This window comes from Aspergillus ibericus, assembly GCF_003184845.1.
Source record: "Aspergillus ibericus CBS 121593 unplaced genomic scaffold BO80scaffold_10, whole genome shotgun sequence".
NCBI lineage: Eukaryota > Fungi > Ascomycota > Eurotiomycetes > Eurotiales > Aspergillaceae > Aspergillus > Aspergillus ibericus.
Window position 1 is genome coordinate 510662 of NW_020292108.1, and position 21644 is coordinate 532305.

At 52.1% G+C, this 21644-nt stretch overlaps 8 protein-coding genes across 8 annotated transcripts; 5 read left to right on the top strand and 3 right to left on the bottom strand.

Moving 5' to 3' along the window:
* Positions 1 to 220: 220 nt before the first annotated feature.
* BO80DRAFT_423212 (Zn-dependent exopeptidase) lies at positions 221 to 2173 on the top strand. Its single transcript, XM_025718995.1, has 3 exons — positions 221 to 638; positions 686 to 1827; positions 1895 to 2173. The coding sequence occupies exons 1-3, from the start codon at positions 380 to 382 to the stop codon at positions 2018 to 2020; spliced, it is 1527 nt and encodes a 508-aa protein (XP_025577604.1). The 5' UTR covers positions 221 to 379; the 3' UTR covers positions 2021 to 2173.
* A 943-nt stretch (positions 2174 to 3116) lies between these two features.
* Positions 3117 to 4163, top strand: BO80DRAFT_402271 (uncharacterized protein). The gene is made up of 6 exons (XM_025717601.1): positions 3117 to 3419; positions 3479 to 3531; positions 3584 to 3643; positions 3710 to 3787; positions 3842 to 3919; positions 3974 to 4163. The coding sequence occupies exons 1-6, from the start codon at positions 3172 to 3174 to the stop codon at positions 4132 to 4134; spliced, it is 678 nt and encodes a 225-aa protein (XP_025577605.1). The 5' UTR covers positions 3117 to 3171; the 3' UTR covers positions 4135 to 4163.
* Positions 4164 to 4978: 815 nt separating this feature from the next.
* On the bottom strand, positions 4979 to 6078 carry BO80DRAFT_423214 (uncharacterized protein). The gene is made up of 2 exons (XM_025718996.1): positions 5405 to 6078; positions 4979 to 5334 (listed from the first exon to the last, which is right to left on the bottom strand). Exons 1-2 carry the CDS (start codon positions 5883 to 5885, stop codon positions 5156 to 5158), a joined length of 660 nt encoding a protein of 219 aa, XP_025577606.1. The 5' UTR covers positions 5886 to 6078; the 3' UTR covers positions 4979 to 5155.
* Positions 6079 to 9421: 3343 nt separating this feature from the next.
* Positions 9422 to 11019, top strand: BO80DRAFT_453456 (alpha/beta-hydrolase; the record flags this gene model as incomplete). The annotated part of the gene is made up of 2 exons (XM_025722005.1): positions 9422 to 10380; positions 10413 to 11019. 2 exons carry the CDS (start codon positions 9422 to 9424, stop codon positions 11017 to 11019), a joined length of 1566 nt encoding a protein of 521 aa, XP_025577607.1.
* A 162-nt stretch (positions 11020 to 11181) lies between these two features.
* BO80DRAFT_471066 (uncharacterized protein) lies at positions 11182 to 12009 on the bottom strand (the record flags this gene model as incomplete). The annotated part of the gene is made up of 2 exons (XM_025723089.1): positions 11182 to 11729; positions 11788 to 12009. Coding segments are annotated over 2 exons (366 nt in total), but the record flags the coding sequence as incomplete, so codon positions are not given.
* A 2659-nt stretch (positions 12010 to 14668) lies between these two features.
* Positions 14669 to 16373, top strand: BO80DRAFT_16408 (uncharacterized protein). The gene has a single exon (XM_025713885.1). It carries the CDS (start codon positions 14764 to 14766, stop codon positions 16012 to 16014), a length of 1251 nt encoding a protein of 416 aa, XP_025577609.1. The 5' UTR covers positions 14669 to 14763; the 3' UTR covers positions 16015 to 16373.
* Positions 16374 to 18369, top strand: BO80DRAFT_16409 (general substrate transporter). Its single transcript, XM_025713886.1, has 2 exons — positions 16374 to 17153; positions 17202 to 18369. The coding sequence occupies exons 1-2, from the start codon at positions 16732 to 16734 to the stop codon at positions 18316 to 18318; spliced, it is 1539 nt and encodes a 512-aa protein (XP_025577610.1). The 5' UTR covers positions 16374 to 16731; the 3' UTR covers positions 18319 to 18369.
* Positions 18370 to 19168: 799 nt separating this feature from the next.
* BO80DRAFT_423217 (uncharacterized protein) lies at positions 19169 to 20358 on the bottom strand. The gene has a single exon (XM_025718997.1). The coding sequence runs from the start codon at positions 19889 to 19891 to the stop codon at positions 19313 to 19315; it is 579 nt and encodes a 192-aa protein (XP_025577611.1). The 5' UTR covers positions 19892 to 20358; the 3' UTR covers positions 19169 to 19312.
* Between the last annotated feature and the right edge of the window lie 1286 nt (positions 20359 to 21644).

Below are 21644 nucleotides of genomic sequence, written 5' to 3' on the forward strand. Positions count from 1 at the left end.
AGCTTGGAGGCATGGCACTTGCAACAGAATGGTCCCGATCACAGGGGTACTGGCGCGAACCTGGCGTGTGGAGGAGGGATGCTGATCAAGATCCTCGGGATGGAGATGACGCGACTGCCGCTAATCCCGATCGAGCAGGTCCGGTGCCCGCCTCTCCGGGGCTATCTTATCGTTATCAGCTGACCGGTTCCTGGCAGCTCCCCTTCCTTGAGTTCCAGCTCCGGTCGTATTTAAGTTCCAACCAGTCATTGCTAACTCTCCTCTGCCTCTCCCCTTCTCCCCAGCCTCCTCTTTCCAGGCTCCTTCTCCTTCTCTGGCGGAGTCCTCGATCACCTATCCTCCTCATCTATCCTTCGTCGTCTATTCTTCCTCGCCCATCATGCGTATTGACTCCGCGACGCTACCTCTGGTCCCAATGCTCCTGGGCCAGGTGGGTGCTCTGCAACTGCCCCTGCTGCAAAGCTCCAATTCCCACTCGCAGGCCCCTGTCACGGGCGACAAGCCCCTGATTAGCTCCCCTTTGCTGCAAGAACAGGTCAAGGCTGAGAATCTGCTGAGCCGGGCCCGGCAACTGTACAAGATTGCGGAGCTGGGAGAACATGAATATAACCATCCCACCCGCGTCATTGGTAGCAAAGGTATACCTACTCTGGTTGACTTGCGCTCTCTTTCTTACCTTCCTTAGGTCACCTGGGTACTCTCGACTATATCTATTCGACCCTTCTCGAGCTCGGTGATTACTATACTGTCTCCAATCAGTCCTTCCCTGCCGTGACGGGCAACGTCTTCGAGTCTCGTCTCGTCCTTGGCCACGATGTCCCCAAATCCGCTACGCCAATGGGTCTGACTCCCCCAACCGGCAATAAAGAACCGGTCTATGGTCCCGTGGTCGCAGTATCCAATCTCGGGTGCGAGGCCTCGGACTATCCTTCTAATCTGGCCGGGGCTGTTGCATTCATCAGTCGGGGAAGTTGTCCGTTTGGAACCAAGTCGGAGCTCGCCGGTAAAGCAGGAGCTGTCGCTGCTGTCGTCTACAACAACGAGCCTGGCGACCTAAGTGGAACGCTAGGTACTCCGACCCCAGATCACGTCGCCACCTTTGGTATTTCGGACACCGATGCAGCCCCGGTCCTAGAGCAGTTGAAGAAGGGCGAGAAGGTTGATGCCATTGCCTACGTGGATGCCATTGTTGAGTCCATTGATACCACGAACATTATCGCTCAAACCACCGATGGTGATCCCAACAACTGTGTCATGCTGGGTGGCCACAGTGACAGCGTTGCCGAGGGCCCCGGTATCAACGACGATGGGTCTGGTAGTTTGACCCTTCTAGAACTCGCGACCCTTCTCACTCAATTCAGTGTCAACAACTGTGTGCGCTTTGCTTGGTGGGCCGCAGAGGAGGAAGGCCTCCTCGGATCCGATTACTATGTTTCGGTTCTCACCCCGGAAGAGAACAGAAAGATCCGCCTCTTCATGGACTACGACATGCTCGCTTCGCCAAACTTTGCGTACCAGGTATACAATGCTACCAATGCCGTCAACCCTAACGGATCGGAAGAGCTTCGCGATCTATACACCGACTTCTACGAGGATCACGGCTTCAACTACACGTACATCCCGTTCGATGGACGCAGCGACTACGATGCCTTTATCCGTAACGGTATCCCGGGTGGTGGGATTGCCACGGGCGCTGAGGGGATTAAGACGATCGAGGAAGAGAGCATGTTTGGGGGTGTCGCTGGTGAATGGTATGACCCGTGCTACCACCAGCTCTGCGACACCGTGGCCAATTTGAACTTGACTGCGTGGGAATGGAATACCAAGGTAGGACGGCTCCCGGATGGGTTTACCCTTATGCGGGTCATTCTGTTGCTAATATGCTGGTTTCTAGCTCGTCGCCCACTCCATTGCGACCTATGCCAAGTCCTTTGACGGATTCCCGGAACGGACTGATGAAATCAGTGTCTCGGCAGCCTTTGAGCAACCGAAGTACCACGGCAACGCCCTGCAGCTCTAAACCCTTTGCGGTAGGTTTTTTTCTTTCGCAGGTGCAAATGCTTTCTGGGCAGGATGAATCACAACGTTGTACTCGATCTTTCAGTGAGATATCTGCAGATACAGGCTTGGCGAGAATAATCTAATGAGAGACTAATCCTGTTATATCGTAGGACTCTTTGATCGTGCGGGGTGTTTGTAGGAAGACGCGTAGTATTGACTTCTACTTAAATTGATTACCTGGTTTGTCTTGCACCTCGGAGGTTCATCAAGGGATGATTGCTCGAGGAATCGTGTACTGCGCGACTGGGCGCCATGCTTCACGTGCAGTCAATAACGAATGCGCTTCATCATTACATACAAATCCCACTTGGTCCCTCTGTACTACATGCTCCGCCTTGTCCTGGTTCATATGTAAGCCCGCTATTGATCCTATCCCAGCACCCAGAGGCATGAACACGAATCAGGAGCCCTAACTGGCCAGCAATTTAGTAGTACCAGGGTTTTGATTATGCCGGGCTGTAGCGGGGTCATTCTGACATATTGATCCCCTGTGGGGAACTTGTCATCTCAGTGGATGGGCAATATGATAAGGACAACGACAGGAGGGTGTCATACTCGGTCTGTCTACCGGTGCAAATGATTCAGGAACATCGTCTCTAGGATGTCGGAGATTCATTTCCTATTCGTGCGAAAATGGCATGTTGCCCTACAGACGGGCAATATCCCCAAGTAACATGTTCAATACCTTCTCCCCCGTCAGGGTAAGGATCTACACCTCAGGGGCCCTGTTGAAACGTTGGTGGGCCTCGAAGCGTAGGGGATTGACACTAGGGCCGGCCTGGGACCACGCTAGAATCCCTCAGGGTCTGCGGGACGCCCAGATGTGGATATCTCGAACTGACTTGAAACAATTCTGGGCCGAAAATATCTGCAGAACAGGGATCCAGAACACCAAAGGGATACGGAACAACTGACCGTTCTTGGTGACACTCCGGTGTGGAGTGGAAGCCTCCCCTTGGTTTGGACGGCACGGAGGGCCTTCCTTTGCCGTTAGGATTCGGGCTTATAAAGTCGGGGTAGACCCAGCATGAGAAACGACACAATCAACTCCAAGCCTGCTGTCGAGGTTCAGTTTTATTGCTCCTTTCATAAAAGCATCACCGAATCAAAATGCGTGGAATCGAAGCCCTTGCCTTCCTGGCCGCTATCGGAGCCGCTCACGGCCAAAGCACGGTCGGCTTTGGGCCCTATTTCTCCCTGGGACCTACCCAGTCGTGGATTCGAGAGGCCAACACCACCTTGGTCCTGCCAGAGGCCCCTAGCCCTCAGAAGGATCGTCTTGCCCTCTGGCCCGGCATGGGCACCAGTGGCGGAGATCTGATCCAGGCTCTGGCTGTCTCGTTCTCTGACCCCAACGCGTAAGTTGATGACAAAGGCGAATGCGAGGATTGATAGCAATTGCTAAAATTATCTGCAGCAACTGTGGTGCCAGCTCCGGTCAATGGTGTACCTGGGCTAGCACGCTCGAAGGTAGCTCCTCATACTCTGATCATGATGGGGCCCGTCACTGACTTGATCACAGGCACGCAACTGGGTGGCACGGAAGTCCCGGCCTCTGCTGGTGACAAGTTGACCATGCACTGTATGTCATTTCCCTACCATCTCAGCAGCACTTCTTGCAGCTTCATGCTCACTCGTATCCGATTAGACAAGTACAACGACAGCACAGGCAAGTACGACCAGACAGTCTCGATTAACGGCAAGGTCGTGTCTACCCTGTCAACCAGTAAGTGTTCTCTTCATTAACATCTCGTTTCTCGCGAATACTAAGCACCATCAGGCTCCGGAGAAGCCCAGGGCTGGGGAACGGCTGTCGAATGCCAGGACGATGCCTGCCACAGCACCGTGGCAGCTCACCGTAAGTCTTCCTATCCTTCATCGTTACACAGAGGAGTATTAACCGGTTATTCAGAATATCTTGAGACTACCATCATCCTGAACGCGGAAGACAGCACCTTCGGCAACACCCTGGCTATCAATGAGGCCACCTCGTCCGGACTGACGACCTCGGATAACGGCAAGACCTGGACGGTGTCGACCATTAACATCAACTCCCACACCTACAATGTTTAGGTTGAGTTTGATCTTTGTATATAACCAAGCGAATTGTGAATTGAACATAGTCAGCCAAGTGGCCTGTAAATGCTTATCAAGCTTGTCATTGTTTGTGAATATAAAGTCTTTGTCGGGTTATATATGCTGCGTGGATCAATGTAAAAAGGGCCGGTTGGACTACTAGTCCTGCTAGTGCAGTCACCGATACCCCTAACGCCGAACAGGTTCAACAATCTAGCCAATCCCCGTACGAGAGGTCTACACGGAGGAGTACCTGGATTAATTAATGAAAGCTATTATGTCCAAGAGCGAAAAGGTTTTCGTAGAAAACCTTGGGTCTTGATCATCCTAGTAAGTTCCCACGTATGAATCTTACTGGCATTAATCAACTCAATCGGACTTATCTTCCTCGTCTCGAAATTGCTTTTTCCTCGGGATCTGGAACGATAATAAGGCAACCGAGTCCAAAGACTAGTGGCTCGCAGCCTCTGCCCCTCTTCATCATCCCATTTCTACCATACTTCCATGCTTTTTCATCTGTCAAGGAACCTCATCAAGTCAACCTTCTACCAAAGGCTCATTGTCTATGTATCTGTATCTTTTCCGATCGAATGAAATACATCGAATGGACAACTGAGCTTGTGAGAATGGCGATGCGCGGGTCTACGGGTGATAGGCAGCAGCAGAAGGAAATTTAGTGCGGTACTCAGCTTCAGCCACACGCCTATGAGGGGTAAACACGCTAAGATGGCACCATATGCGATTTGCGTCTGTCATTGGTTTGATTCGTCCTGCGGCTAGTAGATCGAGGTCGTCATATGGCTTTTTTTGTTTCTTTGTTATTTCTGCGATGAGGTATGTGGCTTTTTAATATGATAAGGTGGAATGGTTGGCTGCAGTCAATCTAGACTCGAAGCTCGAGAAACCGCGTCGACATTTACAAATCCAACACAGTAATAATGAATTATGAGATTCGGTATTATTCACAATCACACATGCTACTCAAAACAGCCGTAACCCATTCACATAAAGTATTCCTCTACAGGTACCGGTCAACCTCGTTGTTAATGCCCTGGTTGACAGCGCTGTCCATGCCGGAAGGAATGTACTGGTCGACCTTCTGGTCAACCATGGAGTCCACGAAGTTGCTTCCAGAGTTACCACCCTGGTTGTTGTTGGAGTTGGAGTTGTTTCCGCTGCTGTTGCCGCTCAGGAAGCCTAATCAAAGCTCATTGTCAGTCATCGTATTCAATGTCTAGAAAAAGCCACCCAAGGTAGGAAGACTAACCTTCGGCCTTGCTCACCAAGCCACCGAGGCCACTAGAAGAGTTTCCGCCCTGGTTGCCCGAGCCGTAAGAGTCATTGGAGCCGCCAAAGCTGTTGTTGTTGTTGTTGCCGTAGCTAGAGTCGTTGTTTCCGCCGTAGGAATCGTTGTTTCCTCCGAACCCGGAGTTGTTGTTGTTACCACCGTATCCAGAGTCGTTGCCACCGAATCCAGAGTTGTTGTTACCGCCGCCGTAGGAGTCGTTGTTGCCCCCATAGCCGGAGTCATTGTTGCCCCCGTAGCTGGAGTCGTTGTTACCACCGAAGCCGGAGTTGTTGTTACCGCCGTAGTTGGAGTCGTTGCCTCCAAAGCCGGAGTTGTTACCTCCGTATCCAGAGTTGTTACCCCCGAATCCAGAGTCGTTACCCCCGAATCCAGAGTTGTTGCCGCCAAAGTCGTTACCACCACCGTTACCACCGAAGTTGTTCTGGCCGTAGGAGTCCATTGTGAAGATTTTCAAGGAAGAGTTGGGGCAAGAGAAGAATGTGTATGTATCTGAGAGGAATAAAATATAGGCAATTGGAGATAAGACAGATATCGAGGCAAAGAGAGGGGAAAGACAGGACAATGCCAGCTTTTAAGCCAGTAGCAGGAGCAGCTGAACCCCTCTTTCCCCTATGATGCTGCGCCATTTCTTCGCCACCAATTTCCCCTCCTCCTTAGCTCTCAGCTTTCAGCCCTGAGACGAACTAGTCCCGAACCAGCGAGCCCAAAAGTCAATATGATGTCAAGTCCCTGCTAGCGAGTCAGCTAGGGTTCGCCTAGGGGATCTCGTTTCCGAATCAAGATGCGAGATCTCGAGCGTGATGGCGCTAAATCGAGGAGTGGCCACGGGGTTCCGAAGGGATCCGTGATAAGCTCGGTGCATGTCCGCTACTGTGCCAGGGGTGGCGAATTCTACGCCGTTCACGCAAGACCCCGTTACCGGGTAGTCTGGTTAGCTTGGGATTCACGCTGGCGATAAGGTGATACTATACTTCAGAGGTGATGTTTGTTTACACTCCGATGTTGTTTCGTTGCTTGGAGGAATGGATAACCAACAGCCAAGCCCTGTGGCACAACCAAGCTTTGCGACAAGCTTCCTTGACCCTTTTTTGGCCTTGGGCCCTGGTCGCTCGGGTTTGGTCACTGGTCAGCAGTGAGCCCTGATCCCCGATGGGTCCGCCCGAGTGGATCCCGATCCATTAGCGAGTCGAGCTGATCCCCTGGATCGAACACGAGGGTTGCAGAGTGGGTGGCTTCCCCTATTCCGAAGCAGAGAGAGAGAAAGATCTTAAAGGAGTACAAACAGTGGAAATTAATGTTCTCGCTGATTAATCGGATCCAGACTTACCCAACAGCCCCTCTAGCTTCGCTTCACGCAGATGTGCTGCCCTTTTCCTGAGCACGCAATTTTGGACTGGAGGGGTTTGCTAAATCTGCTTCATGCTATTTTTAACAGCACCTGTTTACATTACCTCATCGTATCGCGTAGTCGCACCAGGGGTCTCTTTCAGCAGGTTGTGGTGGCATATTGGCTATCAGTGGGGTCGCACCAGGACTCAAGATTATTTGGATGTCGTCGCAACGGCAATGTATTGGCAGACTCTGATTGAGAGAAATTTTAATATTCGATAAGAATGATATGTCATGGGACATTATTCCTGGTATCTGCTACTTCCAGATTGAAAAAGCGAGACATAGTGGGGTGGAACTATACTCCGGATATGCTGGAAACCTTTTCCTGGGTGTCATCTTCCCTTATCACACTTTCTAAAAATTGGTCAGCCTACGATCACGACACATAAAAACGAGTCGCTCCTTCCGAATTGAAGCACACTGTTACTAGTGGTGATCGAGAGGCCTCATACCGCTGGCCTCTTGATCCGATACCGGTTGGAGGGAGCTTGCAATGGTCTGGATTAAAACCTTTCCTTAATACGAGGTGTACGCTTATACTACCAAGGAATCAACTCGATTTAACTTCAGATCTGAGGCCTTGCGGTGAGTGCCTAATCTTCTCTTTGGTACGGAGAATAGAAGTGTTGATGTTCGCACTAGATGTTATTCTTTGATGTGTCCCATGCGTTCCTTCTATTGCTAACGACTTACTACTCTTTCAGTTCAAGCAATTTATTCGTAATCTTCGTGACTGACCTTATAGTTCTTACGTTCTTAGAACCAGTGAGACCTTTTGTAGAGTATCCTAGATATTTCCTATCATAGCTTCCTCAGCGCGGTTGCTAAGATTCATTCTCATGAAGATCGATATACCAATAGAAGAATCTTGCGAACTGGATGGCATATGTCTTTGATTAGATAGGTTCGACATGATGAACGGTCATCTTGTAGACGTCTTCTCCGAGAGTATCGGTGCCATTCTTTTTCATTTACTCCATAGGAAGCTTATAGTATTCTATAAGCTCACCATCAGGAACAGATATAAATAAAGTGGGAGTTCCATGGGACTCCACCGTAAACTCGACTCATAGAGGGGAAAAGGTATAGCATGATAACTTGGATTTATTTTGCCTCACTAAGGTGAAGAATTTCTTCCCGCTCTAGAATAACCGCTTCTGATAACCCAAATTCTTTCTTGTCACATATCGAGGGAGACAATCATGGCTTTCTCAGGGATAGTTGTTGGTGTGGATGGTATCCAGAGCTACCACATGCGGTCACTGAGCTTTGGATAGCAATGCCAATTACTTGCTTGCTGAACAAAAATGAGATATCTGTCGTTGAGGAATCCACAACTAATTGCTGGAGCAGCACTAGAAAGTCAGTCGACAAAGATTTGGGGTAACCACATGTACTAAGAACCAGTGATATATATTGTGCAACAATCACTATTGAAACTGCGGAAACCAATTTATGACGTGGCTTTGGAGACTTTAAAGCCTTTAATACAGATCCAAGGCTATAAAATGGCTCAAGGGACCGTAGACAGTATTTGTCGAAGCTTGATGTCATCATATTCATGTAGTGGGTGTGCAAGATGTTATTGTCTGCCTCAGGCATGAAGAGCCGAGAAGAGGCATTTCCCAGTTTAGATTAGTGTACTTGGGAAGGAGGAATGTGATTGGAGCGGATGATGAATCAGCCCTCCAGCAGGCTAGTGCCGCCTGGGGTTAGCGCTAGTCTTCATCAGGGTTCTCCCGTGATCTCAGTACTTGGCCAAGGTCCCGTGGGGAATTCGGTTTTCCGGTTCCCTCCACTCTGCTTCCTCAGCCGCCCATTCCTCGACTTCTGAGAATGCCCTCGCAGCTTTTCGAAGGCTGATCTGGACTCAACCGCTGGCGCAGTATAATGCTGTAACTGCTGCATATCCCCGGACGAGCAGAGGTGAAACTGCGAAGCAGCCCGGCCATTGAGCATTTCATGCCCGATGACGGAACACCGTGCTGTCAAGCTGCCATCGTCTCTCCCCACACATTCATCCTGCGCTTAAAGTCATTGCCGTGCCATGGGCACACGGGATTGACAGAAGTCATTGACTTTTGACTTGCTTTAGATTCCATCTTTTCGAGGCCCACCGCGGCACAGTGGCCTCAATATCTCCGAACATTGGGTGATGGCATCTGCCAAATTTCCGAGACTGGCAACGAATCCCGAGCAGATTTGCCCAATCCTCAATAGTTCCCGGCTTTTTGTCACAGTTTATTCGCTTAACTCGGGTTGCCTGGCACTCAGTGTGCCGTGTATTCCCCGCGTTGACCGGACTATGGGGCCCCGCCGTCACTGACTAGTCTCAACCAGCCCAACGTCCGTCGAGTACAACCCGCCCGATGGTGGCACCGACTGACCTTGCTCCGAATCCTTCTCCAATCCGCCAGAATATGGCTACGTCAAGCCGAATCTCGTGGGGGTGTGGGGGGATCAAGCATATCCGGGATGAAATGATGACGGACGGTGGTTAAAGCTGGGAACCCACCGGCTACTATAAAGGAAGCCTTGAGAATCTTGCCATTGCCTCTCTCATCGCCATTCTACAGAGGAACAATGAGATTCACACCGGGACCTCTGGCCTTGACCTTCCTTGTGCCAGGCGTTTTAGCATCACAATGTCACAACTCGTCTGTGGATGGGGGTGAGAATTTGACTGTCCGGACGCGTACCGGAGTGTACACCGGTGTGGTCGAGGATCAGTACCCTAACACACGCATTTTCAAGTCGATTGCTTTCGCGGAACCCCCTGTGGCCTCACGGAGATGGTTGCCTCCCGCCAAACTCCCCAACTCCACGACGCATCATACTACGTACCATTATCCGCCTTCCTGCCCGCAGTTTGTATCATCCACGGCATCCCTGTGGAACCAATACCTAGGGGAGGGGGATGAGATTTATAATGGAAATCAAGGATACAGCTCCGGCCTCGTGGGAGAGGCGACATCTGAAGACTGTTTATACCTCGCCGTCTGGACACCAACTAATGCCACGGCTGCATCCAAGCTCCCGGTGCTATTCTTCATGACTGGCGGGGCTTTCACGACTGGAGGCATCAACATCGGGTGGCAGAAACCAACCAACTGGGTTGAGCGGACCCAGGAACATATCGTCGTGACCATCAACTATCGGGTCAACATCTTCGGCTGGCCCAACGCACGGGGACTCAAGGAGCAGAACCTGGGTATAATGGATCAGCGAGCAGCCCTGGAATGGGTGTATGAAAATATCGAGCAGTTCGGTGGTGACCGCTCCAAGATTGTGCAGTGGGGCCAGTCGGCTGGCTCCCAGAGTGTCGACTTCCACTCTTATGCCTACTACGACAACCCACTGGTGCGTGGGTACTTCATGCAGTCTGGTACGGCACTGAAGTCTCTCGGCTTCTCCGATTACGAGCAGACCAACTTCACCTATGTCGCCAAGCAGTTTGGCTGTGACTTTCCGTGTGACGCCGCGGCTGAGCTGGAGTGCATGCGGCGAATTCCCTACGCGCAAATCTCAAATTTCATTGGCCAGTATCCGACAATGGGACTGAACCCGCTCTGAGCTTTAGTGTTGTGCCCGACGAGCGCCTAATCTTCAGCGATTATTCTGCCCGCTCAGCTGCGGGGAAGATCGCTCGCCGGCCCGCCATCATCTCGAACTGCGCCAACGAATACGCTTCGTTGATCACGTATCCCGTGAACAACCTTACCGCAGGCCCGGACCCGGCTGCAGTATTGGAGGGTGATCTGACTGACTGGATGTGCCCCACCGCTAACTCGACGCTCCTCCGCAATGAGCAGAACATTCCGGTCTACCGGTACCAGAATGCCGGACAGTACCCGAACCTGAACCCATTCCGCTGGCTCGGTGCTTACCATGCCAGCGACCTGCCGATGAACTTTGGCACTTATCCCATCCAGGAATACCTGGGAAACAGCACTGCCTTCGAGGCCGAGGTCAGCCTGGCCATGCAAGAGCACATCCTTGCCTTCTTGAAGGATCCTTTGAACGGGCCGCAGTTGCTGGGCTGGGAACCAGTCAATGCTTCGTCCCAAACGGGCGGCAAAGTCCTTCGGTTCGGTGCTGATGGTAAGGCGGTTCAGCAGGTGGACCGCATTGAGGTAGACGGACCGTGTCGGGGGATTGGAAAATATGATCAGTTCCCGTGATGCTGTACGATAATTTCACGGCTAATGTGTATGTTGATATGTGTATATTATGAGTATGATAACTTGCTCATTTACTGGAATTAAATTATCAAGAGCGTGTCTGCAGCAAATGACGTATGAATTGACAACACGAGACTCCGTCATAAAAACTATCTTGACTTACCAAATCCTGAAATCTTTCTCCAGAACCTTTTAACGAAGAGCAGCTGAATCCCTCATAATATCTTCCCAGAAAGTCTCAGCGAACGCCCAAACAGCCGATGTTGCTATTTACTGGAAGACAGCGCACATAAGGGGCATCGCAGGGCTCAGCCAGGCAGCTATCTAGTTTATAACCCTGAAACAAGACCCGTTCGCCTCCAACTATCAGGCGACTTCACCGCCGGGCATAGACGCTCAGCATATCCGTACCTTTCCGGTTTCCATATGACCGAGGGGGGTTAAATTACTGCACCCGTTGGAACTGCCCAGCCAACTCACCTGCCGTTGTGTCTTCCGGCTCTTTGGTAATACTAGTAGTTGTTATCCCGTCTCCGCCACGCGCCAGCAAATCCCAGTGAACGCCCTTAAGTTCCCCAGGGTAGGCCCGGCCACGACGGGTCTTTGTACATGGGGTATTCCAGACAGATAAGCAAACCATCCTGTCGCGGGAGTAGAGCCATGCGATCGGCCCATTGAGGACGCAAGTTCGGGTGCAGGGCGCAGAGGAACTGGACCCAGTTAGCTACATTCCTTCACTACGGCGATTCGATTGCAAGGGCTGCAAACCGTATAATCGTAGATTAGATCGAAATTTATCCCACGGTTCAGCGCGTGGTGTTCCCACTGTGCGCTGAGAAAACCGCCCTCAATGTAATTGACCCTCCCCGTGTTAGTTGGGCACTCGGGAGTGCCCGATGGAAAGTTATAGCCCTGTGGACGCTGCAATTCGGATGCTGCATACTTCCTAGCCTCTAAGATGCTGGGGAATCTTACGCGCCAACTGTATACTTACACACCGGAAAAGTGCCGGATCAGGCGGGTCTGCCCAGGAGGCGTTGTTGGATCGGGTGGTTCGCCGTGTGCCGAGGGGCCAAATCCGATGGTTCGTTCGTTCCCCTCCCGACGCGAGAGGCATTTTCTCACTGCAACCATGAACATGGGACAGTGGTCGAGATAATCCGACGTCGAAATGGCAAATCGGCTTCCTACGAGCAGTGCCGCAAGCACGAGGTCCATTGCGACTATCGCTTCCTCGTCTGCACCCGCTGCCTACAATGGTTTTTTAATTCAGCGACGTCTTGTCCAGCGCGACCCACAACTGTAATGGGCTGCTCGACGTCAGTACGAGGATATTGTCGACCGTATCAGTTTGGCCAAGGCATCGGAAGCATACAGTGGAAATCTTCTCATAGCGGTTGCCGAGAACTGGCTAATAAAAGAGCAGATCCTCCTGTACGGCTTTCCTAGTGCTAGTGTGCTCATCAAGTCGCTACAAGAATACGCTCGCAATGGCAACACTATCCCATACACGGGGTCCCGAGCGGCGCTCATCCGTGACTGGAGCGGTTTCACCCCGCGCCTGGAAACCATTGCTTAATGGGACTACGTCCATAAGGAACTGAACATCGCACAATCTGAGTGTGTCTGTGATTACTTCCTCCAGTCTTGGATTTGGTGATTTGTCGGAAATTTCCCTTGACGATTGTGGAGTTGTGGATGACATGATGCCTTTCACAGCCACGGACCTGGGAGTTGTCTTTGATCCATGGATATTTTGAGGTAAGCTGAGGTACATGCCCAAATATTTGCTCGATGAAGAGATGAGAAGATGCTGGTTATGATATCCTTCGGGCCACACAACTAAGTGGAGGTATGGTAAGCCATGAAAGGCAGGATGGCTCGGAGCATCGCGTATCCTACCAGGATGTGTTCCTGATACTGGACAGACATCGCTGCCCTGCTCTATTTTTGGTGCATGTTTTATCTCGTGTGGAACGTCACACACATCCCGATGATCCATTCCGGATGTGGTGGATTGACTTCCTGCACTGCATTAGGGCGGCTGTGGTATTCCAGCGGAGTACGCTCTGTGCCCCAGACGGCTCGAACGGTCGCAGATCTGGAATTGGTGACTTATCACAGCTGACACTTGCATACGGTGTTGGTCCTTGACGCGTGGTCCAGCATCCCAGAATGCAGACAGGCACATCATTAAAACAACAGTGGATGTGATTGTCTACTAGAATGATGCAGGCACTATATCCTCAGAAATGCAGCTGGGGTATCTTGGATATCGGTCGCACACACGGAGTAGTTGAGGTTGGACCAGGACTACAGGGCGGAGGAGTAGGGACAGACACCGCTGGGATCAGGCTACCCTTGGTACCGCCAGTGAACAGTCTCCTTGATCGCTGCGATCAACATTCGTGCAGCGAATTGAATGGGAGAATTGATCCCCTTCGCGACCGACCACCGACGGTGGGGACGATCATGCCCGATGAACGGAGAGAACTGCAGTGCTCCACATGGGTATTTGCGACCCGCCCTTTCCAGCCGTTCACTCACCTGTCATTGTTACACCGGAACGCAGAATGGCGTTCGTCCCACCCATTGAAATTCTTAGATTACTGTGGCCTTGGGAAACAGTGAGACTGCCGGCCCTGAAACAATCCGCGTGGTAGTGCTGTCCAGGGGCGGGTTGAGGAAGAATGCGACCTGGTCATTCCTGACCCACCGCCAGCATGCAACAGGACCAGGGATTCACGTGGTGGTCAGCCACGAGGCAAGGGCCTGCAGAAGCAATCGGAGGTAATATCCTGCTGCAGCTGAACAGCCAGACGAGTCTTCCACTCCGTGTCGTTTTGGCCCCCAAAGGGTCGATAAGGGCCAGCCAGCCAGTTATGGGGTCTGCTCCAAATGGAAAGCCCGCGACAATCGCTGCTCTTCACGGATCCTCCGGCGGATGGACCACCGTTTCCCGTTAGTACTGTGTAAGGGACCCACCGGTTAGTTCCTCGCGTCCTTCTCACTTGTCGTCTGTCCTCAGCAGCTGTCAGCACCAAGCCTCTTCATGCTATAGTCCGGGTCCCCACCGCGGCCCCTCGGCCTATCGCGGACGGCAAGTTAATTGATCCAGCACCCACGTTCTCCTCGCTCCTGCAGATGACTCTATCGCTCCTCCGCTTGGGCCATCCAGCGTGCTTGTGATACGCTGACTGCAGGACCGCAAAAAGGTCCCCGAACGCCATTCCTCAGGTCTTGCTCACTGGCGGGACCACTATGCCCGAAATAGGCGAGTATCAGGCCAGCTAGCGTCGAATTGAACTCCGACGGTTGTCTTGGCTTCCATGATGCACGTCTTCGGTGCTTGTTATTTGTCTTCGCCTAAGGGAGACCCTGTGTCTAGACCTGGCAACTCCTGCAGGATGCCAATCCTCATCTTATCACCACCCCCTTGTACACTTCGGGAAATCAGTTGCAGAATGTATCTACTCCGCCATAGGCTGAAACCCATCCCTGGGTTTATCCTTCCACTTTCCACTCTGAACCTAGACCCCCTGCGTCTGCACTAGTGCACCACTGGCTGACAAGCGATCTGTCATGGTCAAGGCTTGTAGCACATGGAGGGGTTCATTAATCACGAATTCCCAGCTGGACCCTCGCGAGAGGGTGCCCTCGGGCTGTATTTATCCGACTATCTGATCGCGATTGACAACGACTGTCCTCAAGGAAGGAGATAATAATCTCTAAACATCGCTCATCATGGCTCCACTACCAGAGAAAGAAATGAACGGCTGGGTGGACGGACCCAATGATCGAGGTACTATCGACATTCTCTGGGGCTGTTGCTTGGTGCTCTCGACCGCTCTGTGGACGGTTCTGCACTTGAACATCCCAGCCCCTGACGATACTATGTGGACAGTTCTCTGGCGCAAGCTCCGTTGGGGCACGTTTGCTATTCTGGCACCCGACATGCTAGTCGGCTTCTCGGCCATGCAGTGGCAGTCGGCGCAGGAGTCGGTGACTAAGATGCACAACCTCGGCTACAAGGACTGGACCCTCAAGCACGCCTTCTACGCCAACAGTGGTGGCTTCGTCCTCCACTCGACTGACTACCCCCCCTTTCCCATCACGGCCGCCTCCATTCACTACCTCGTCGAGAAGCAGCATATCGACTGCCCCGCCATCGGCGAGGCGGAGATCTGGGACAAGAGCAAGGCCGATACGTTCGCCAAATGCGTGGCATTGGTGCAGGGAGTGTGGCTCGTTGTCCAATCCATCGCCCGGGCGGTGCAAGGCCTCGCGGTCTCCCCACTGGAGCTCTTTACTATTGCTTTTGTGCTCTCCACCATCACCACGTACTACTTCTGGTTGCATAAGCCACAGAATGTGGGTGTGCCGACGATTATTGAGTTGAAGACTGGGTCTGTCACCAACCTGATGAACAGTTCAGGAGAGATCAGTCTGGAACCTTTCCAGGAGACCCCGCTTGATTTTGTCGAGAAACCCCTGCAGCGGTGGCATCGCCGACCAACTCTGGAGCAATTCCGCCCTCAAGGCCAGCCCCTAAAGCGCATACCCGATGACAAGATTGTGTTCAGCGGCCTGAGTCAACGGGCCTGGCTGCTAGTGTCCATCCAGGCTATGGTGCACCCGGCCATCCATCTGCTAGGGTGGAACCACGTGTTTCCGACGACCACGGAGCAAACGATGTGGCGCGTTATGAGCGTGTTTCTCGCCTCTGGTCTCCCTTTGTCGAGTATGCTGCGGGTAACACTCACGGCATGTGGCTTCCACGGCCACCAGTCCTTGACGTGGATCTGGGTTCAACCGAGCGGCAAGGAAGAGCGTGGCTGGCGGGCCTGGGTGCTGGACGTCACCATGTCTTTCATCAGTGCCTGCCTGGTCCCAGCACGCATGTATATAATTATCGAGGCCTTTATCAGTTTGCGACGGCTGCCGTGGAGTTCATTCGTGACCGTCGAGTGGACTGATTTCATTCCGCATGTATGACAGAAATACCAGCTATATCGCTTCGATGAAAACACCATCTAGCATAGCCTGCTCTTTTGCTTGAAACCCGAACGCCGATGATCTTGCGGTCAATAAAGGCCCTCAAATCGCCATCAATAACTCGCAGTGTCGACAAGCTTGGAGGATGATCTGGCAGCTGAGCTTTGTTCAGCGGGATACAGCGTCCTCATACCTTTGGAATCCGGTTGCTTCTACCTCATCGGGATTTGATAAGATCTGGGGTTACCTAGCTGCACAAGCTACTCAGTCATGGCTAACTTCGACCAAGAAGCCGATTCCAGTTCATTCAAACCGAGTGAGGGGAATTGTTCGTGATAGACTGCGTCATCTGCCCGCTTTAGGACTAAACTCCGCTGGGGATGCCGAGGATCAGGCCACACTGGCTGACAAGCAGGGATTCCCATCAGTTTCCCTGCAATCCCCCGCATTTCCCCGCAATCCAAGGCGCATCCCGTGGGGGTGGCATCCGGGGGAGGCAGCATCGGAACCAAGCGAGCCAATGGTTGCCTGTTGCCTACAATGCATCTACGGTGACGTGGGGGCCTTATCCTCCCGTGTTTGTTGTATGTTTTCGACGCATTCGAAAGCGGCAATTCCGCACACTGGCTGCATCCGGCCGAAAAGCATATAAACTGGGCTGGACCGCACTTTCGGTATCGGCAATGTCACATCTATCCTGCAGACAATGCTTCACGCATGATGTTTAGCTTCGATATTGAATTTAGCCGTCACCGATGGGCCTTGATCTACTGCTCCATCTCCGCCATCGGGGCCTTGGTTTTCGGTTATGACAACACCTACTACAGTGGAATCCTAGGCATGCAGCAGTTTAAGAATGACTTTGGCAATCATTACGAAGATGGAGCAAAAGCCCTGGCGACAGACTTTACCTCGCTCACTACGTCAAGCATCTACATCGGAGACATGGTCGGAGCATTGATCGCAGGTCCTCTCAACGATCGGTTCGGCCGGAAGATAGTCCTGTGGATTGCGTCAGCCTTCGTGCTTGCAGGTGGAGTGACTCAGGTCGCCGACACGAACATTGAGGGCGTAATTGTGCTGGGTCGCATTCTTATCGGTCTTGGAGTGGGCAACTTTACCGTCACCTCGCTTCTCTAGTAAGTACTCTCCTACAAGGACACAAGACGCCCAATTGACCTCAACAGCATCGGAGAAGTCGCACCCCTCGAGATACGCAGCCCAGCCCTATACATGTACCAATTCCTGCAGTCCTGCTCCCAGCTCGTCGCTTCCGGCCTCACCCAAGGCACCAATTCCATTGAATCCTCCTTATCCTACAAGCTCCCAATGGGCGGACTGGTCATCCTCCCGCTCATCCTCCTCATCTTCCTCCCTTTTATCCCTGAAAGCCCAACCTGGTACGTTTTCCGCGGCCGACCCGACGACGCCAAACGGTCCCTCCAAAAGATCCACCGCAACGACCGCACCTACGACCCCACCACCGACCTTGCCTTCCTCGAACAAGCCCGACGCTATGAAGAAACCCAAGGCGAAACCTCCTCATGGCTCTCCCTCCTCCTCGACCCCGTCGAGCGCAAAAAGCTCCTCTGGGCCTCCGGCGGCATGTACGCTCAACAAATCTGCGGCATCATCTTCTTCTACAACTACGGCGTGGTCTTCGCCGAAGCCCTCGGCGTCTCCCAGCCCTTCACCATCACCCTCATCACCATGATCCTGCAAATCTTCGCCGTTGCCGTCTCCATCCTCACCGGCAACCGACTCTCCCGTCGCATCAACCTCCTCGTCAGCACCGGCCTCATCTTCCTCGCCTTCATCATCATCGGCGCCCTCGGCACCCAATCTACCCTCTCCACCGCCTCGAAATACATCATCGTCGTCTTCTCCTACGTCGTCATCTGCGCGTACAATTTCGGTCTCGGACCTCTTACTTACGCCGTCACCCGTGAGTTATCCGTCGGCGTGAACCAGAATAAAATCATGTCTGTGTCTATCGTCGCGCTGTATTTCTTCCTCTGGTTGATCTCTTTCACGGCGCCGTATTTGTACGATGATGCTGGACTCGGACCAATGGTCGGGTTCGTGTACGCGGGGACGACGCTGACTTCGTTGGCTTGGGTGTGGTTTTGCGTCGGTGAGACGCAGGGTCGGACACGCCTAGAGGTTGCGATGTTTTTCACGGAAGGTGTCCCGGCGCGGCAGTGGAAGACGCATGTGTTTCGGAACCCGGTGGTGGATGAGAAGGGTAAGATGGCGGGGGAGAGAGCAGGGGCTGTGCATGTTGAGGATGGGGTTGAAGCATAGGCTATAGCTACTAGGATGAGAGATAGGAAGTCTGCTAGATGCTGGATATCACCTATCTATGTTTGTTCTTTTGATAGTACCTGTTGAGACATGCCATATCTCTACCTTTTACGCCCGGGGCTAAGAAGGGATATATTTCTTTTGGCCTGCGTGGTTCTTGACAGTATCTGCAACCAGTCCTCTAGGTAAATTATCAATCGAGACCCACAGCACTATCCCTAAACCCTAGAAAATAGCATCTCTCAACACGCACGGCTAAACCTGTACAAGGAAGAGTACAATAATAAGAGAAAATGAACTTTCGATATAAATATATCATGTGATCGCAACCCTTCTCCTATTTATCCTATCTCCTCTAGAATATCATGTCTTCACTACCGTAATAGAATCGATGTATTGGGTGACTAGTGAGTATATACATATATGAAAACCCGCTACTAGTCCAGAATGCCATGCAGGAATTTGTCGTCCCGGCACCTATATACAAGAAATCCGCCCTTACAATCACATGTCCACAATAATGCCGAGATCTAGTCTCAGAAATGATTTTCCTTTGGGGAAAAGAGTAATAGTAAATTGGGGTAGATACATACGTGTCGGTGAAATTCAATGAAGCTAATTTGATCGTTTTCTTCTGATTCTTTTTCTTTTGTTCTGCTGGCGGCAGTGATGACTGGAATTGAAGAAAAGGAAGTGCGAGGGAATCTATTGGCTGTATCGGGGATGATGTGAAAGAAAGACCGTTAGTACGTGTCAGATACCTAGGGCTTATGGAGTATGGTACGACAATGGTGATAGAAGTACAGGGATGAATTACGTACAATGTATTGACTATCTGGAATTTTAGTAACAAGTCTCTATGTTGAATAGAGTCAATACAGAAAGGCAACAATACAGTAAGGCAGATTATTCAAGTGCAGTATGTTCCTTCGTGATAGATACCCCCCCCCTGCGTAACCATCTACTCCCGTCTTTTACAATAATGTCAGCAGCATCAGCAATTGTAGACCAGGCTAAATCCAATAGGGTTGGATCCGGTGACCGAATTGTCAAAGTCGACCGACCCCGCAGTGCTCTGCCAGGTGGACAGCAGCGCCAACCAGCTCATTGTAGTCGAGCACGCGTTGGATGCGACGATGGTATGCGCGGGCGTCGTGGTTGGTGCGTTGGGGAACTGGTACGTTCCCACCATCTCTCGCCGATTGGGCTGGTTGGCCCATGTGGGAAGGGAGTTAGAGTCCCACGGGTCGGTGGACCAGATGTCGGCCTGGCTGGAGCCCTGAGCAATGGGCTGGGTGAGGGCGGGGATATCGACGGCCAGCATGCAACCGGTGGCGTCGTTGGGGATCCCGGTGAAGGTTAGGGCCGAGACCTTGGTATTGGCTGTGGCGGACCGAGCAAGTGAGAAGTGTTGGCCGGGACTGGGGGTGTTTGGGTTTGCGCTGTCCAGCACGTCGATGATGGTCGGGGAAATGGTGGTGCAGGCTCGCGCAGCCAGGTCGACGGGAGTGGGAGATGCAAGGGCCAGGGAGGCAAGCAGGGCAAGGGAAGCAATGGGGGTGAATGACTTCATCTTGTAGGGATTGAGAGAATCACAATGTTAGTGTGGAGGGTAGCAAAAGGTTGAGCGAGGTAGTGAATCCTGTTTTCGGTGATGTTGAGCGGAATGAAGTCGGGATTGATGGTCATATTTATACCCGGAATTTGCGAACCCATCTAAACTGGCTAGGATAGACCATCTGATCCCTCAGGCAATTACTGGAAGTCCCTCATGCATACAAGGCCCTTGGATGCATTGCAACCTCGTATAGCCCAAACGGGACATGACAATACGAGGCCGGGAAAATGTTGCTTCAATAAACGATGTGATGTGTCCGAACCGAGCTGAGAAAGCATCGACACCGTCGAAACATGACCACCCAGAGTAGAGACAAGCTAGCTGGACGCCTGAGCTGATCTTGAAGCCTCTATACTCGATCCCGGTGACGGTCATATGGTGGCACGACGCTGCCAAGTGTTACACTGCAGACAAGGATTCGTCTGGTGCTACACGAATCAACCATACCTGGGGTAGGATATGAATGAACATAGCCTTGTGGGGAGAAGATTGTGACAGGCGGTTTTGACTGCTGCCGATGTTTGCCGGTTTGAGCGGGGTATATTCTTACAGTGTCGGCGTTGCCTCGTTACAAGCGAGAAGCCCTGTTATATTATTGGCACACTCCAGGAAAGCCAACGGTGAGTTCTTCAAGCGGTGCGTAAAGAGAAGCCTGGTTATTTTAAGGTCATGGTCCGAGGCCTCGTGAAAATACGGGGTGCGCCACTGCGGGATACCACCGGCTATGGGTGTGGAATTCGGACTGGAAGTGTGATACGTCGTCCCAGCGGGATGGAAACGTCTTGGGTTTGTGTCATCCTTTCAGCCCAGCATGCAGGACATCGACGTTGAGCAACCTCAATGGACGATCGCCTATAAAGATTTGACCCCGTGCATCCTTCCACCGGCTCTCTGGCTCGACGATCCCGGTGAGACAGGGAGACAATCCAGCACCTGATTGGTGCTATACTGGGCTCCAACCGTGGACTGGAGACCATCTCGGACAAACTTTTCCACAGCACAACTCGGGATGGCAAGGGCTGCTGTGTTTGCGAGGTGTCTCACCACGGGCAGTTATTGTCAGCCCTTGTCATCTCTGGTAGACTGCTCATCAAAGAAAGTTAAAGCCGGTGATGGGCTGCTGCCCCCTCGGCATGGAATGACTATACTCCGGACCGAGCATCACGTGCTCGTGGGCTAGTCACGATGGTTTGTCTCCTTCGCCAAACATCCTCCACAACTATGTTTTGGTTTTGCGTGGCGACTAGCAAAGTCCCATCAGAATAGCCTCGACGGATAGTTCACGAGGCTGACGTGAACAACAAAGCTGAGACCCTCGAGGCTGGATTACACCAAAGCCATGTGGTTGTCTATGAGTGATTCCCTCCAGGCAAGCGCTTGACGGCATGGTTTAGATCCGCAAACATATAGACGAAATGCCTGACTGGTCCATATTGAATGATACAGCTGATGCAAGGAGAGAATGTCCCGGGAAGATTCAGCAGTCTGCTTCAGTTCCGACAAAACTCTCAGGCATGCGCGCTGAAGTACCTCGAGACTCTATTCGATGAAGCTGGCGCGAATGCTCATGTAGATTCCCGTGGTTCCACAACCATGACCGAGCCCGGTCTGCCAATCCTATCTCCTTGGTTACCCCATTCTCGGGCGCGTGATCCCAGGCGAGCCTGCCAGTGATGATAGCTGGCTTACAACAGGATACGATGCAGTC